This window comes from Pseudopipra pipra, chromosome 10, assembly GCF_036250125.1.
Source record: "Pseudopipra pipra isolate bDixPip1 chromosome 10, bDixPip1.hap1, whole genome shotgun sequence".
NCBI classification, from domain to species: Eukaryota; Metazoa; Chordata; class Aves; order Passeriformes; family Pipridae; genus Pseudopipra; species Pseudopipra pipra.
Genome location: NC_087558.1, coordinates 23,637,210 through 23,652,844, shown reverse-complemented (window position 1 = coordinate 23,652,844; position 15,635 = coordinate 23,637,210). Strand labels below are relative to the sequence as shown.

The following is a 15,635-nucleotide window of genomic DNA, read 5'->3' as shown; positions in this document are numbered from 1 at the left end:
TCGAGTCCCTTAATGCCATGCATCTTCAGTTGAGGTGTTCTCTGCATCTCCAGCGAGCACCATCTCACTCCAATTCCTCCTACAGGCTTCCCAGCACTTCTAAAAGATGGGGGAACACCTGGCACCTCAGAGGATTTTTGTAATATCCCCATCCCTGCCAGAAAGCGGGGAACCGAAAGCGATAAAGTGCAGAGTGTGACCTGCAACGAGATGTCTCCAGCTGCTGAGTAACTTGCACAGGGCTCCAAGGTGTATGGGAGCAGTTGTGTCTGCATGGAAGTGACAGCAGTGGTGTGACAGCAGCTGGGGCAGCCACTGGGTAACTGACCGTCACTCAGCTGTCACCAACCATCCCATCATCGCATTCAGAAACACGCTCATGCCCAGAGCCAGCCATAAATGTCTCATCCTCCTAATGTTTGGCAAGGAAAAAAAATCCCATCTTTTCATTTTTCACAAATTACGTCTCTTCCCTAAATATTTCTCCTTCCTTCCTGCTGTTTCCCTGTGCATACTTTCTCCTCCCCCCTCGCTGCAGGAGCAGGAATTTCTGTTCTAACGACGAACTCCTGAAATAGAGGAATTGATGGGAATTTCTGGTTTTCTGGCAGTGGTTCCGCAGCGCGGTCATCAAGGAGAATGCCATGCCAGAGGGCCTGATGACACTGCTCTTCTCCAACATAGACCCCATCTATGAGTTCCATCGAGGCTTTCTGAAAGAGATTGAACAAAGGCTCTCACTCTGGTAAGCGAACAGGGGGACCTTTTTCTACATCCTCATGTGAAAACCGGGCTTAAACGCTCTTTGACCCGGTATTTCTGCATCAATACAATCAAGGAGAAGTATTTACTAAATTGTAGTTATAAAAAAAGTACTAAATGCATTGTGCAAAGCCCATTTTTCAAGCTCTGCCTTGTGTATAATATCCTGTAGTCGTGTGAATTGTGCATCAGACCAAGGGTTTTGTAAAAGAAAAGACCCTTAAGATTGTCAAGTCCAATCATTAATATAACCTGGTAGTATCTCTCAAGCCTTAGAAAAGAGAAGGAACACAGGGTCAAAAAGAAGGTTTTTTTTCCACACCTTCCAGTTAATGAAACTCCAGCTGAAAATCTAGGAAACATTTTTTGTAATTAAGATGAGAGTTCAGTTCTTGCAGCACCGTTTATTTCACAGAGCGTATTTTTAGTCTCTTAACCTTTGCATTACTTTCTCCTGACTTGATATAATATATAGTCATATAATTACCATTCAAAAGGAGTATGAACAAAAATAAATTCAGGTGTGATCATGTTATGACATCTGTTCAGAGGTCTGAGAGGTTAAACTCCCCAACAGACTTTCACACCAACTCATTTCTAGTCCTTTCTCAGTTTTCCAAGCACAGCTTTGTGTTTGTTATTTCATACAGCTTCCATATTTAACATACCAATCTGAACAGTGAAATGGGAATCTCGAGTGGCTAAAGATTATGTCTTGAATTACAGAGGTAGATGGAGGGAAGAAATATAAATTTCTTGATCCCCCGTTCACGTTACCTTCTTGTTTCCTCCCTGTGTGTGTCCCAGGGAAGGCAGAACCAATGCTCACGTGAAGGGAGATTACCAGCGCATCGGAGATGTCATGCTCAGGAATATGCGCATCCTGAAGGTAAATACAGGATTCAGGAAAGGAAATTTAGGGATTATTGAGTCTTTGTTTTGTCCAGGATCACAGAATCACAGGATGGTTTAGTTTGGAATGGACCTTAAAGCTCATCCAGTCCCACCCCTGCCATGGGCAGGGACATCTTCCACTAGCCCAGGTTGCTCCAAGCTCTGCCCAACCCTGGCCTTGGACACTTCCATGGATGGGGCAGCCACAGCTTCTCTGGGCAACCTGTGCCAGGGCCTCACCACCCTCACAGGAAGAAATTCTTCCCTAAATCCAATCTAACCCTGCTCTATTTCAGTCAGCATTGAAGTAACTTGCAAACAATTATTGTTGATAGCAATTTAAAAAGAAAACAAAATAATTGCATGAAGGCTTTGTATCACTGTTTTTTATTTGGCCACTTACATTTACCTTGAGAAAAGGTGTTTCTCTGTTGCTTACTCAGCAGAAAAGGAAGAAAAATTGTTTCTTTAGCTCCCCTGTTGAGACCCCGGTTCATAAGGTTATTTGATTCAAAAGTATTTTTTTAAAGACAGAGCTTCTGAAATGAAGTCACCTTTATTCGGTGCAGAGTGCCTCTGTGGAACAGTTACACTTGTGCTGTAGTAGTGGAGTAATTATTCCATTAAAACCAGTGGCTTGAATGGGAGTGCAGGAGTGTGGGACTGCTATTTCGACTACCAGCATTTGGTGTTCCCAGCAGGCACAGGCACAGTGCCATACAGACCTATTTTGATCCTGACTGGGAGCTGTCTGCCACTTTCTTGAATAATGGAAGACTGTTTTCCTTTGATCTGAGTAACTCTTTGTCCGATTCCACAGGAGTTCACCAGTTACCTGCAGAAGCACGACGAGGTCCTGACAGAACTGGAGAAAGCAACCAAGCGCCTCAAGAAGCTGGAGATGGTTTATAAGGAGTTTGAGCTGCAGAAGGTTTGCTACCTGCCCCTCAACACCTTTCTGCTCAAACCCATCCAGAGACTGATGCACTACAAGCTGATTCTGGGTAGGCTGTGCAAGCACTACACGGCGGAGCACCGGGACTTTGCCGACTGCCGGAGTGAGTGAGCCCCCAGCTGTGTGCCTGCTGGCAGACACCCCTGCCACGGACTTCCCAAATTCTGCCTGTGCCCTGGGGAGACAGGAATTGTAGAATCATAGAATCGTGGAATGGTTTGGGTTGGAAGGGCCATTAAAACTCATCTCATTGCACTCTGCTGCCACGGGCAGGGGCACCTTCCACTGGACAGGGGTGCTCAGAGCGCCCTGTCCAACCTGGCCTTGAACACTTATGTTCAATTATGTCCACAAATTCAGTGTAAACGCCTTTTGTCTGGCATTCCAGGAAGTGGTTTTCTCATGGTAATCTTAACGGACCCCGAGGTCTCAACCAAAGCTGAAAAATTAGTCCTTTTCTTGTCTCCCTTTTTAGCAGGGGAAAAAAGCAGTTTTTTAGGAACTTTGTCATTTAGAAGTAAAAATGTGACAAAAAATGCTTGTTTTGTGGTATCGAAAACGTACATATTAAATTCCATTCGCGACAAAGTAATCTTTGGCGGAAATAGTTGGCTTTAATTTTTTACTTTAACTTTTGGCTACATGGTAAAATACTTTTTTATATGAGCAATATCTGAGATACACAATGAACTCCAGAAGCATAGGAAGTGCTATGAAGTTGCTCGTTAGTCTCTACTTACCCACTGGGTAGCTCTAAAATACCCTTTAAGAAGTTGGCAGTTGGACTGGGTGATCATTGTAGGTCCCTTCCAACTAAACCGTTCTGTTCCAAAGCTGGCTATGAATTTCAGATATGAATTTCAGATTCAGTTTTCCAGGGGTGGGTGAAATGGGTGGCCTGGGTCTCTCTGCTCTGCTCCCATCCCCTGGGTGCTGTTTTCCGTACAGACGCGCTGAAGGAGGTCACAGAGATGACATCGCAGCTGCAGAACAGCCTTATCCGCCTGGAGAACTTCCAGAAGCTGACAGAGCTGCAGCATGACCTGATTGGGATAGACAACCTCACAGCACCTGGCAGGGTAGGTGCCTCTGCTTCATTTTTAGAGCCTTTATTGGTTTTATTGCCAAGGAAGTGCCTTTGAACCATGGATTTGCCATTGCTGCCCCTCTGGTTTATGGGATGAGTGTAAGGTCTTTGTGTAACTGTCTCAAAGTGAATCCCATGGATGATGGGACCATCACCTTGGTGATGTCCTGAGGAATAGATCAAAAATGCTTCTGCTGAGACTCTGGCTGCAGTTCTGTGTTTCCAGTACAGACACTGGTTACACTGGGTACGCTGCTCTCTGTTTCAGTGTGTCACGCTGGATAGGAAATCCACTCCCAGCTCTGCTGGTGCAGCCTGTGGGAACGTAGGGATGGTTGAACCATGGCACTGGGCTGAACTGGTGTCTCTGTTTTACAGGAATTCGTGTAGCTCCTGCCTGGTTTGTTGTTTCTTTGTTTTTGATAGATGTATTGGGCATAAGTACAGGAGCATCGCTTGTGTTTGGGGATGCTATGGCAGTCACTGCGATGGGATGTAAGTGTGATAGGTGAACTGCTGGTGGCCAACAGGAATTCTGCTTCTTTCCTTTCTCTTCCTTCACTGATTTAAATGCTGGTTGCAGCAAGGAGCTGATTCATGCCACAAAAAAGGAGGAAAAGTGTCACCTGGCCTTTAACAAATCTGTTAGGCATCATTGCTGGGCACCAATCAACATCTGTGTACTCTGGGATGAAAATAAAATTCTCTTTAGTTGGGAAAGATCAAGCTTTGTCTAACTTTCTCTTTTCTGCTGCAGGAGTTTATTCGAGAAGGTTGCTTGTACAAGCTCACTAAGAAGGGCTTACAGCAGCGGATGTTCTTCCTGGTGGGTGTTGCTTCTGGCTTTCATAAACCCAAAGTCTTCAACATAAAGTTGTTGGGAAAGTGTGTTTTCATGTGCTTGTGTCAAAAATCAGCACTTGAGACTGAAAGCTCACTCTGAGAGATGTTTAGAGAGCGTGACTGTGGCACTACTGTCTGGTCAACTTGGTTCCTTAATGGCACAGAGTTTTAACAGAATTTTAAAATTTAATTGCCTCTCTTGTAAATAAACAGGAGTGGTTTTAAGGAAAGTCAGCCAAACTGACTGAGAAATGGCATTTTTCATGCATCTACAGTGGACTTTAAACAACAGATTTTTAAGGAGATGTCAAAAAATCCTTGTCCCTGCCTGCTGCTTTCAGAACACTGATTGTCCTCTTCTTGCCTTTCCAGTTCTCAGATATGTTACTGTACACAAGCAAAGGGGTCACAGGGACAAATCAGTTCAAAATCCATGGACACCTCTCTCTGCATGGCATGTTGGTAAGTGGTTCCAAGTTGCATCACAGGGTTAAGGAAATGGCTTTGCCTAGGGTAGGCTGAGGAATTTCTTCAGGGCACAAGGACCAAAGCCAAAAACTGCTCCCAGGTAGGTCTCAAGAGCAATTGGACCTTCAGATGTGTCAAACAGAGCCTTGTCTGCAGGTGATGAGCCTGTTCCTTCCACATTAGCAAAACAGCTGGAGCACACCCTCTTGTCAGTTCATTTTCACACTGCTCTGAGAGGCTGATCTGCAAATAGGGATTTATTTATCCTGGTGTTTTGCCCCCCTGCACACACCTAGGCATATAACCAGCCCTCCTGCCTCCCCATCCCCTGTTCTCATGGGATTGTTCTTTCTGTCTTTGGTTTGCAGCTGATAGTGCTCGACCCTCCGGTAAGTAATGAGTCAGATCTACTCTGACCACTTTCCCTGCCCTATTGGATGTGGTGTTGTGCTCCTGCAGTAGAACCACACCATAGATTTTAATGTAGAGCCAAAGTAAACTTGGGAGTAGGTGGTTTTCCTCAAAAAGTAGCTGTTCTGCACTTCCTGCAACCGGGTTTGACTCCACTCCCAGCCAGCAAAGGAGGACAGCTTTAGTGTTCATTGGTTACTGAGCAGTGAGGAGAAAAATCTTTTCTTTTTCTGCAGGTGGAGGAGAGTGAGAATGAATGGGCCGTCCCACACTGCTTCACCATCTATTCTGCACAGAAAACCATAGTGGTGGCAGCCAGGTAACCCTGGTTTTCCTCAATTGCCTGTGGCTTTGAGGGATTCCTTCTCCAGAAAGTTACTGCTTGACTGATGCACTGCTAGGGGGCTGTTTCCTGCACCCTCTGGACTTCAAAATAAGCCCAGGTCTCTCCACAACTCCTTTTTTCAGTGTTGAGTTTTGAGAAGGAGTAGTTTATCCTAGGCTGATCCCCACAGCCTGGGTAACAGGTGAGGAGGGGATTCTGCCCCTCTGACCCCCCTCAGGTGAGACCCCCTCTGCAGTTCCAGCTCTGGGTCCCCAGCACAGCAAGGACATGGAGCTGCTGGAGCGAGTCCAGAGGAGGCACCAAGATGATCAGAGGGCTGGAGCAGCTCTGCCATGAGGAAAGGCTGAGAGAATTGGGATTGTTCAGCCTGGAGAAGGCTTTGGGGTGACCTAATTGCAGCCTTTGAGTACATGAAGGGGGCCTACAAGGAAGATGGAGAGAGACTCTTTACAAGAGCCTGGAGTGACAGGACAAGGGGGAATGGCTTCCCACTGACAGAGGGCAGGGTTAGATTGGACATAGGGGTGGTGAGGCCCTGGCACAGGTTGCCCAGAGGAGCTGTGGCTGCCCCATCCCCAGAAGTGTCCAAGGCCAGGTTGGACAGGGCTTGGAGCAGCCTGGGCTAGTGGAAGGTGTCACTGCCCATGGCAGGGGGTGGAATGAGATGAGCTTTAAGGTCCCTTCCAACCCAAACCATTCTGTGATTCCATCTCACTCAAAATACAAACAGCAGCAATAACATTGCCATTGTGTTGGTTTACTTGTGAGTTGCCAGTGTCATCCTTCAAACCACTGCAGGAGACAAAATGAAATCCAACCATACACATATTTTAGAGACCCAAAAGAATTAAACTCCAGAACATGCAAATTCCTGTAAGGAGGGGAGAGTTCTTGCACGATCTGATGGAGGAAGCTGGAGAGGAAAAATTAAAGGCTGACTTGGAGATTAAAACAATCCCTTTTCAGTCTAACTTATCCTTGGGCAGTGAGTTTGGTGCCTTTTCGTTGCTTTCTATCTGAATTGTACTTAGGCTGTCTCCTATACCTGGTGTCTCAGGATCAGCTTTAGGAGGTTTTGTCCTTCTGCAGGTCTGCTGAAAAGGCAAATGGAGCTGGGAATGCTAAGGATGCAGGGTGGGAGCACTAAATCTCAACCTTAGATCACAGGGGTTTTTACTGCTTGATGACCTGTTCTTGAAAAATAACCACTACAGAATCTTCACAGATCAGGTGTGTAGTGGCACAGGAACCAATACTTTTGGTATGCAGATGTGGGTTTTTTTTAGTTCCAGCCTAACAACTGAAAGTGTCCTTTTTTTTTAAAGATCAACCATTTCTCAGCAGCTGCAAATCATAAGGTGCTTGAAAGATTCTTAAATTTGGAAAAATAAAGATAATTTTTACATTGCCATAACTTTGAAATAGCTCAAAGTTTACCTGTCAGAAATAAAAATTGCTGCTGGGCTTAGACCATGTGTGAAATTTTCAGTCTAAATAAAAAGCTTTCGGAAAAAAAGAGATGGTTACCAAAAAAAAAAAAGAAATGTGGCTTTGTCTAAAGGCAAACCTTCTGCTGTTGCATATCCATGGATACAGAGACACACTGAGGAGCTGTAATGGAACCTGTGAGGGGTGAAGGAAGCCTCCTCTTCCTGCACCCTGGGTTTTAGTCAGATGTCAGATCCCTTTAGAAGATGGGATGTCTTTCAGGTTGCCTTTTATCCTTCAAAACAAATAATTGCTCATACTCCTCCATCTTCAAAATGTTTGATTCCTCTTCTGAGCCCAGGAGCTCCAGAGGGGATATTCTGTACCCCACTAGCTGTCTGTTCGTTCTCTTTGCTGTAAAATCCAAGTGTTTAATGGTTATTTTAGTCTTATTTCAAGGCTTGAGTATAGAGGTGAAGGCTGTGTGAGGTCAGTTTCCTCTCTGGAAAGCTCCTGCTTTGGAGGAATTCTAATTTTGTTTTGATTTATCTAATGGAAAGGGACTGCCCCTTGTTTTGGGCGGTGACCTGTGCCTCCCTTCAGCTCACGGGCGCTGAGTCACAGCTCTGGGCTGGTGGATCCCCATCCCCACTGCTTCTCTTGCAGTACCCGCCTGGAGATGGGGAAGTGGATGGAAGACCTAAACGTGGCAATTGAAATGGCCAAGAAATCTACTGAGAAATCCGAGATGCTTCTGGAAAACTCTGTGTGCAACCGCTCCAACAGTAAGTGATGTTTCCTGCCTCCTTGAAAAGCAGCAGTTGTCCTGTCCTTTTCACCTTTCCTGTTGCAAATTTGATGACATAAATTAAGTATTTTTATAATTCATAATGGAGAGTTAATGGGGTTTTGGTTTTAATCAAGAGAAATATGCTTGCCTTCCTAGACTGGTGTTCAAAGTAGCTTTAAATGCAGCAGAGATCCTCCCGTTGCAGAATTGTTTTATAAGGTCCTTATTCATCTCTTGCATAGATTTTTCTCAATTTAACTGTATAGTGATTTTTTTCTGTCCAAACGGTGGTGCCTTTGGAGGTCAGCTTTTATAGCCCAATATTCCTGTGCCTGTCTGGTGGTGTTATGGCTGTGCTGAAACGTGGAGTATCCCTTCTTGGAGCACTCTGTGCTGTTCCTCCCGACTCAAGAGGAAGTGTGGTCATTTCTGTTTGTTTAACACAGCACTGAGTCAAACCATTCTGTGATTTTATTCTAGTGGAAGGTGTCCCTGCCCATGGCAGGGGGTTGGAAAGAGATGAGATTTAAGGTCCCTTCCAACTCAAACCATCCTGTGATCCTATGAATCAGCTGCCCCAGGCAGAGCTGAGTAGCAAAAGTCAGACTGATCTGCTCAGAGTGTGTGCACAGGAGCTGTGTAATCGGTTCAACTTGACATATTTAAAACTGGACCATGGCAAGAGACAACAGCCTTTCTCAGGAATCCCAGCTTCTCTTGCTCTTTGTACTGCACAGTTTTCTTAAACCACTGCCCAATTCTCCTCCCCCAGGATCCTCTGATGAGGTCTCTCTAGAACAGGAGTCTGAAGATGACATACACTCCTCTCGTAGCTCCTTGGACAGGCAGAGCCACCACCGTGCCAACACAACCATGCACGTGTGCTGGTACCGCAACACCAGCGTCTCCATGACTGACCACAGTGTGGCCGTCGAGGTACCGCGGGGCAGCGCTCGCCTCACTCTGTCCCTCCTGCCTCGGCCTCCACCTCCCATTCCTCCTCAGCAGCGTTTCTGTATCCAGGGGGAGCACGGGCCATCCGATGCCACCGCATGCTTGTCCCCTCTGTGCATGTCCGTGTGTCCGTACTCACGCTCCGCTCTCCGCGCGGCAGGGCTTTGCTTTGGCGATGGCACAAAGCAGGGAGAGTTGAAAGGAAACCCAGGGTATCCTAGGACTGAGTTGTTCCTTTGGGTTTCATCCTCCTTGCTGGAGGACTGGCCGTCCCCCCTGCACTGGGCACTGGTGAGGTGCCTCGACTCCTGGGTTCAGTTTTGGGCCCCTCATGACAAGAAAGACATTGACGGGCTAGAGCGTGTCCAGAGAGGGGCAGTGGAGCTGGGGAAGAGTCTGGAGCACAGGTGTGATGAGAAGCAGTTCAGGGAGCTGGGCAGGCTCAGCCTGGAGAAAAGGAGGCCCCGGGGGAACCTTCTCACTCTCTACAATCCCCTGACAGGAGGATGGAGCCAGGGGAAGTCAGGCTCTGCTCCCAGGGAATAAGAGACAGGACAAGAAGAAACAGCCTCAAGTTGTGCCAGGGGAGGTTTAGATTGGATATTAGGGAAAATTTCTTCACTGAAACAGTGGTTAAGCATGGGAACAGGCTGCTGAAGCAGTGGTGGAGTCACCATCCCTGGAAGCATTCAAAAAATGTGTGGATGTGGCACTTCACTATATGGTTTAGTGGGATTTGGTCAAAGCTTGGACTTGATGATCTTGGAGGTCTTTTCCAACCCTAATGGTTCTGTGATTCTATGAGTTACCTATCCATGATATATTTCTTTAGAGATTGACTCTACTGTACTGAGCTCTGGTTAGCTGCTGTACTGCACCCAGAATTAAGAAGAGGGAGTTCAGTTCAGTGGGAATACACCTTCTCTGCCCTTCCCTTGCTGGCAGGACTGAACAGCCAAGTGCCTTTTCATGGCAGCATCATGTTATGCTGAGCAGAGTTGTTTATTATATCCCTGCTGAGGTGTTCAAGAGCAGGCTGGATGGAGCTCTGAGCAACTTGGTTTAGTGGAAGGTGTTCCTGCCCATGGCAGAGGGGTGGAACAAGATGAGTTTTAAGGTCCCTTCCAACCCAAACCATCCTGGGATCCTCTGATTCTGTGACCTGCTGGTACCTCGGATCTTGTCCTTTGGTGCGGCACTGGTGGCACGTTTGGGTACTGAATCCTGAGTCCTTCAGATTTCCAGACAGATGAGTTCAGCACTCCTTACACTGCTTGCCACACCTCTATGGTTTCACTTCAGGCAGAAGTTTGGCAGGTAGGACACCTTCCTGGAGGCTGGCATGCTTGGAATACTTCGAGAACTGGGAAGGACCCTAAGTGTGGAGAGAAAAAGGAGGTCACTAACCAGACAAAGCAATGGGGCAGCATGCTGTGGCACTGCTGTCTGTCCCTGCCTGCCTGCCCTGCCCCACCCTGAGGAACTGGTTTAATAGAAGGAGTTAAAAGTTTGGCCACTGGAGCTCCTGGGTTTTCCTGATACAGAGTGCATGTGGGTCTGCTGAGTAAGAGAAATGCTACAGATGTGACCTGGGCTTGGGGTCCAAAAGTTGGGCACTGGAGCTGGTTTCTGTTGTGACTTCTGTTGGAGAGGACAGGCCTGCCTTTCCCTGCTGACACCTTTGGGAAAGGCACCATCTCACAGTTCTGTGCCTGGATAACAAGCCCACCCTGCTAGAGGTTCTGGGATTGACCGTGTGAGTTCTTGCACTCCCTCTTGCTTTGGTCTGTTCCATGTTCTAACACCATCATTTTTTTCACAAGCCTTTTTCCTTTAACAGTCGCCTTTCTTGCATCACTTCTCTCACCCTAATGTTCTGTTTTTCTATTTCTCTCCCCCTTTCTCTGCTCAGTTTTCTGCTCTCTTGCTGTTTCTCCAGAGCTTCCTCCTCGCTATTTGCTGGGCCAGGCCCAACGGCCCAACACAATCACCCATGTTTGTTGGTACCGGAACCAGAGCCTATCCCTGTCTGATTACCTGTGCATGATCCAGGTAAAGATGCCTCTCACATTCTGCACTGGTGGGGAGGAGCCATGGGATGCCCAGAAAAATATCCTGACTCCTAACTGCTCACTTGCTGGCGTGAGGATGCTCGTCCTCAGCGGCAGAGTTGTACTGTCACCGTGTAGAGACAGGATTTCCTTCTGTTTATGCCTCACAAAACGGTTCTCTGTGTGAATCTGCTCTGTGTCCTGTCTGTTTCTCAGATCACAAAACCCCTGTGCTGTCATTCCGTGGTGTAGGTTTCCTCATCCCCCTGACTGATGCTGAGGCAGTGGTGTCCCCTCCCTGCAGCCCCCTTCCACGCTGGCTTGGCTTTGCGTAGCTGCCACATGTCACTTGTCCCCAGCTCTACCACTCTCTGTTTCCTCTCCTGCTTTATTTCCCTCCTCACACAGAGTGTTCCACGGGGGTTTTCTGCACGTAAGAAGGGGTGGCTGAAGGGATGGACACTGGTGGCTGTCACCATACCTGGGAGGCCTTTTACACTGGGGAGCAGGTGCAGGAGCAGTTGATGCAAGGGCTGTTTGCCTGCAGCAGGATGGCAACCTGTGATCTCACAGCAGTTTTCTTTCCCTTCCTTCTACGCTAGAACCAGCTCTCTGGATATTTGCTGAGGAAGTTCAAGAACAGCAATGGCTGGCAGAAACTGTGGGTTGTCTTCACCAACTTCTGTTTGTTTTTCTACAAAACGCACCAGGTGAGCAGGGGTAGGTGAGGGAATGGTGTTCAGGGTGTTGGGGGCACCTGGAGGTCCTTGCCTTTCAGCTCCAGGGGCAGCTCACTGCTCTTTGAAGCAGAGTAACGAGTGGAAGGGGAGGTAGTTCATAATAAAGCCGGCCTCTGAAAGGCTGTGGGCCCTCCTTGTGGAATTTAATCAGGATTTCCAGTTCTGGTTGTACTGACCTTCTGCGGGTCTCCTCATGCGGTGACTAAAGGAGGTGGTGGTCCTGGCAGCCTCTGGGCAGTATTGGCCCACTTCTCTCCCTGCTGGGCTTCAGCTCAGCTCAACAGGCTCCAGGGATTTTCCTGCCCCTGGTGCATTCAGCACCTGCTTGATAACAAACCGTGCTGCAGCTCACCCTTTTCATCTTATTAACCCAATAAACTGTGTTTATTTACCCAACAGCTGGGTTATTCTGGCTTCTCGCCTTCAGGGCACATTTCATTTGGGAGTGTTATTTTACCTTTTGTGTCAGATCTGTGCTTGGAGTTCCACTGAAAGGGTGCAGAGAGGGCAGAGGGAGCCCAAGCAGTAGCGAGGGGCAGGGGAACAGAAGCAAATAACTCTATAAAAACAGTGAAAGGAGCTGGGGGAAGGTTTCATTATAAGCTGTCAGTGGCCTTGCAAGAGAGGCAGGCTGCTCCTCTTCCTGTTATGTCCTAAACTACAGTGCACAGCCCTTACCTGTGCTCACAAGCGTGCCTGCCTGTTGGGCTGAGCGCTGTGGCAGAGGGGCCTTGCACTCAGGGCTGGGCTCTTGGGCTCTTCCAGGACGATTATCCCCTGGCCAGCCTCCCGCTGCTCGGCTACACGGTCAGCTCCCCCGTGGAGGCGGATGGGATTCAGAAGGATTATGTCTTCAAGCTTCAGTTCAAGTCCCACGTGTATTTCTTCCGGGCTGAGAGCAAATACACCTTTGAGAGGTAATTTTCTGTTTCCTCTGTCCTGGTGTATAACCTGCTGTTAACTCAGTGGTTGGTCATCCCGAGACCTCTCTTTCCTCCTAGTCTGAGTGACCTTCCAGCATGTTCTCAGGAATAACATTCCCTTTCTCTTCCCACTGGTGATATTTGGAGATCCCTTCTCTGCCAGAACCCTCCTGGGGGTGAGCTGAGGGTGCACCCAGACCTGTGAGCTGCACTTTGTGCCAGGAGTCTGAGGCTTCCTTGGAGCCAGGGAGGCACGTGGGAGGAAGGGCTGTGGGGTGCTCAGCCCCACCATCTCTTTGGGAGTCAGATTTCCAGGTTCTGGAAAGATACTTTTTTTTTTCTCTTCAATCTCTGGAAACGGGATTTATAACAAGGCTGAGAACAAGAAGTCCAGGCCTGCCTTTCACTTGGCTGCTTTCTCTGTAATTACATTTTTTAATTATTATTATTATTCTGTATAATTACAATTAATTGCTCTTAAGAGCTTCCACACAGGGTCCAAATTGTGTGTCAAATGCATCACATACAAAACTTTGCTGTTACATTTAACTGTTGAAAACCCCTTGCAGTGGGTCCTGCCCTGCAGGGTCGTATTGGTTGCTTTGGAATGTGGGTGTCACATATGTCCCCCTTCCTTAGGAGAGTGTCACACACTTAGGTATCAGTTACCTGAACTGTAAGTTGTGCTCTTTAATCCAATGGGTTCATGTAGTAATTTCAAGGGGAAAATGTCTCATTCACAATGGGTTTGTCTGTTGCTTTGCTTTCTTCCACATGAGTAAGGCTGTTTTGTAATTCCTAATTTATTGTACGAAAAGCAGCAATTATTGTCAGCTTGTTGTCTTTGATAAACACTGAGGGGAGAACATGGTGAGCTCTCAGGGGAGTTCTCTGGAGCTCAGAGCACTGTAGAGCTGTTACTTGGACAGGCAACCATGTTCTGCAGGGTATTTACCACACCTCAAGCTGTTCATTTGAAGAGTTAATTTCCTAAAAGACTTGTGAAAGAAAGAAAATGTCTGTTTTGGGAGGTTTGGGGAAACAGGTACAGCTCATAACCAAAGGACAAGATTATCTGGGAGCGAGTGGCTGAGCATTTCTCATGTCCTTTCTTGGCAGGTGGATGGAGGTGATCAAGAGAGCCACCAGCTCTCCAGCCAGGTCAAGCCTGCTGCTTCCCAAGGAGGAGAAGGACAGTCACACTGACTGACACAGGGCAGAGCTGGATCTCTGCTGGCAACACCAACAAAAGAGGCAGGTGGGAACAGGAGCCTCTGGAGCTGATAAAGCAAAGACTCAAGGAGGCCTGTTTCCCCCGGTATGGAAAGTGGGAGTGAGGGGGCTGCAGACGGGGATCACATCCCTTCCTGATGGTATGGAAGAGGGTCCAGTCTGTTCCAGCTGAACCTACTTACAGAGAACCCAACAGCAGCGGTGCTCCGGTGCACACACCTCGCGGAAGGGTTCTCGTTCCGTTGTACCTGTACAGTAACACCTTTACCTGCCCTGAAGGCCGGTGCCACCTTGTTTTTACATTTTGACTGGATGATCAGCATATATGGGAGAAACCCAGCAGCTGCCAGTGGTGTTGTGGCTCACAGCAGCGGGTGCCAGGGCTCGCTCACCTCTCCCAGCCTGTGTGCTCGGTGTCCCTGGCTGCACAGCCCCTGTCCTGCTGCTGCCAAACGTCACCCTGCTGGCACAGCCGCCTCGGACTGATGGGGACGCACAGATGTGTCAGCTTACACACAGTTCGTTCCAAACAGGAACTGCAGCTCTCCTGAAACAGCCCTGCTCCTCAGGAGCTGCCACGGCAGCAGTTTCCCAGGGAAGTGGGAGAACTGGACCTCTGCTGAGCTGCCAAGGTGTCGGTGTATTGTGGGTCGGTGCAGGGGGTGCATGGTTTTTCCTCTGAACTCAATCACTATTCTCATATCACAGCTCCCGTTTCTTTGTCCTGTAGTAGGAATTATGTAAGGCACAGGATGGCATTCACTCTACACTCTGGTGTGGGTGATGTTTTCAAGGCGTTTAAGCACTATAGGAGAACAAGCCTCTCTGAAAGTCACCGTTGCTTATGCTTTTGTCATGCAAAGACTTCTGAAAATCCCTATTCTTGCCTTTCAATTTCGGGTGGGATCCATCTTCTGTTTCTCCTGAAGGTATAAAAGTCACTGGATTCCAGATGGAGCATTAGTGTCTGTGAACTCTATTAAATCTCTGTATTAAATCTGAAAAGTTCGCAGCTTGTTCTGTTTTTGTAAACCTGTCACCTGTGGGTGCCTCCACGGAAGGACCGACACACGCCAAGTGCCACAAGATGCCGTTGGACGTGGCTTTGATGGGCTCTGGGGACTCTGCTTTATATTATATTAGATAGAAAAGTGTTTGTGTACTAGCAGAAGGAACAATGCAGTGGTGCAGTGAAAGCAAAAGGAAAGTGTTGCATGTTGTGAGGATGCAGGAATGTGGAGGTCCCTGTGACAACGGGGAGGACAGAGGCCAGCACGTGCATTCTGTTATGGTGTCAAAAATGCGGGATGAGGACTGCAGGGAGGGGGAATCCAGAGGGATTTTTCTTGCTTGGCCATTTGCATCCTCGAGGAGTGACTGCAGAACCAGCCTTTGCCACCGCTGCCACAAAGACCATTGTCCCATCTAAGTTAAATGTACTTAATTTATTAGCATCTTCATTTATTATTTTTTTAATTACCTGTTGTAGGTGTATTCATGTGGATTGATTAGATGTTATACTGTGGCTGAATATGACTGTTCAAAGTAAATAGCATCTTGGTATAAAACTCTCTCAGCCTCTTATTCCTGAGCCCACCATCCCATATTCAAGTTACTCACTAGTTTTCCGAGACTGGTTCTTGGCTCACCCTGCACCAAGTGCTGCTCCATCCAGAGTCATGTGCTGAGGTGGGACTCCCCGAAACAGGTGCTTCTGGAAGGACAGCAGGCAGCAAAAATTGCTTCTTTC

The 15,635-nt window shown here is 47.7% G+C and overlaps 1 protein-coding gene across 4 annotated transcripts in view; it reads left to right on the top strand.

Moving 5' to 3' along the window:
- The window catches only part of FARP2 (FERM, ARH/RhoGEF and pleckstrin domain protein 2), a 67,624-nt gene extending 52,171 nt beyond the window's left edge, over nt 1-15,453 (top strand). Inside the window, exons 15-26 of one of the 4 annotated variants that reach the window (XM_064666845.1) lie at nt 612-745; nt 1,570-1,651; nt 2,477-2,714; nt 3,560-3,690; nt 4,456-4,524; nt 4,914-5,003; nt 5,657-5,739; nt 7,861-7,979; nt 10,851-10,990; nt 11,592-11,699; nt 12,495-12,646; nt 13,772-15,453. In XM_064666845.1, coding sequence (XP_064522915.1) covers nt 612-745; nt 1,570-1,651; nt 2,477-2,714; nt 3,560-3,690; nt 4,456-4,524; nt 4,914-5,003; nt 5,657-5,739; nt 7,861-7,979; nt 10,851-10,990; nt 11,592-11,699; nt 12,495-12,646; nt 13,772-13,862 — 1,437 coding nt within the window. In that variant the 3' untranslated portion in view covers nt 13,863-15,453. Of the gene's footprint in view, nt 1-611; nt 746-1,569; nt 1,652-2,476; nt 2,715-3,559; nt 3,691-4,455; nt 4,525-4,913; nt 5,004-5,656; nt 5,740-7,860; nt 7,980-8,756; nt 8,921-10,850; nt 10,991-11,591; nt 11,700-12,494; nt 12,647-13,771 lie in introns of those variants that run through there. The other 3 variants (XM_064666844.1, XM_064666847.1, XM_064666846.1) reach the window with 3 other exon arrangements.
- Nucleotides 15,454-15,635: the final 182 nt, after the last annotated feature.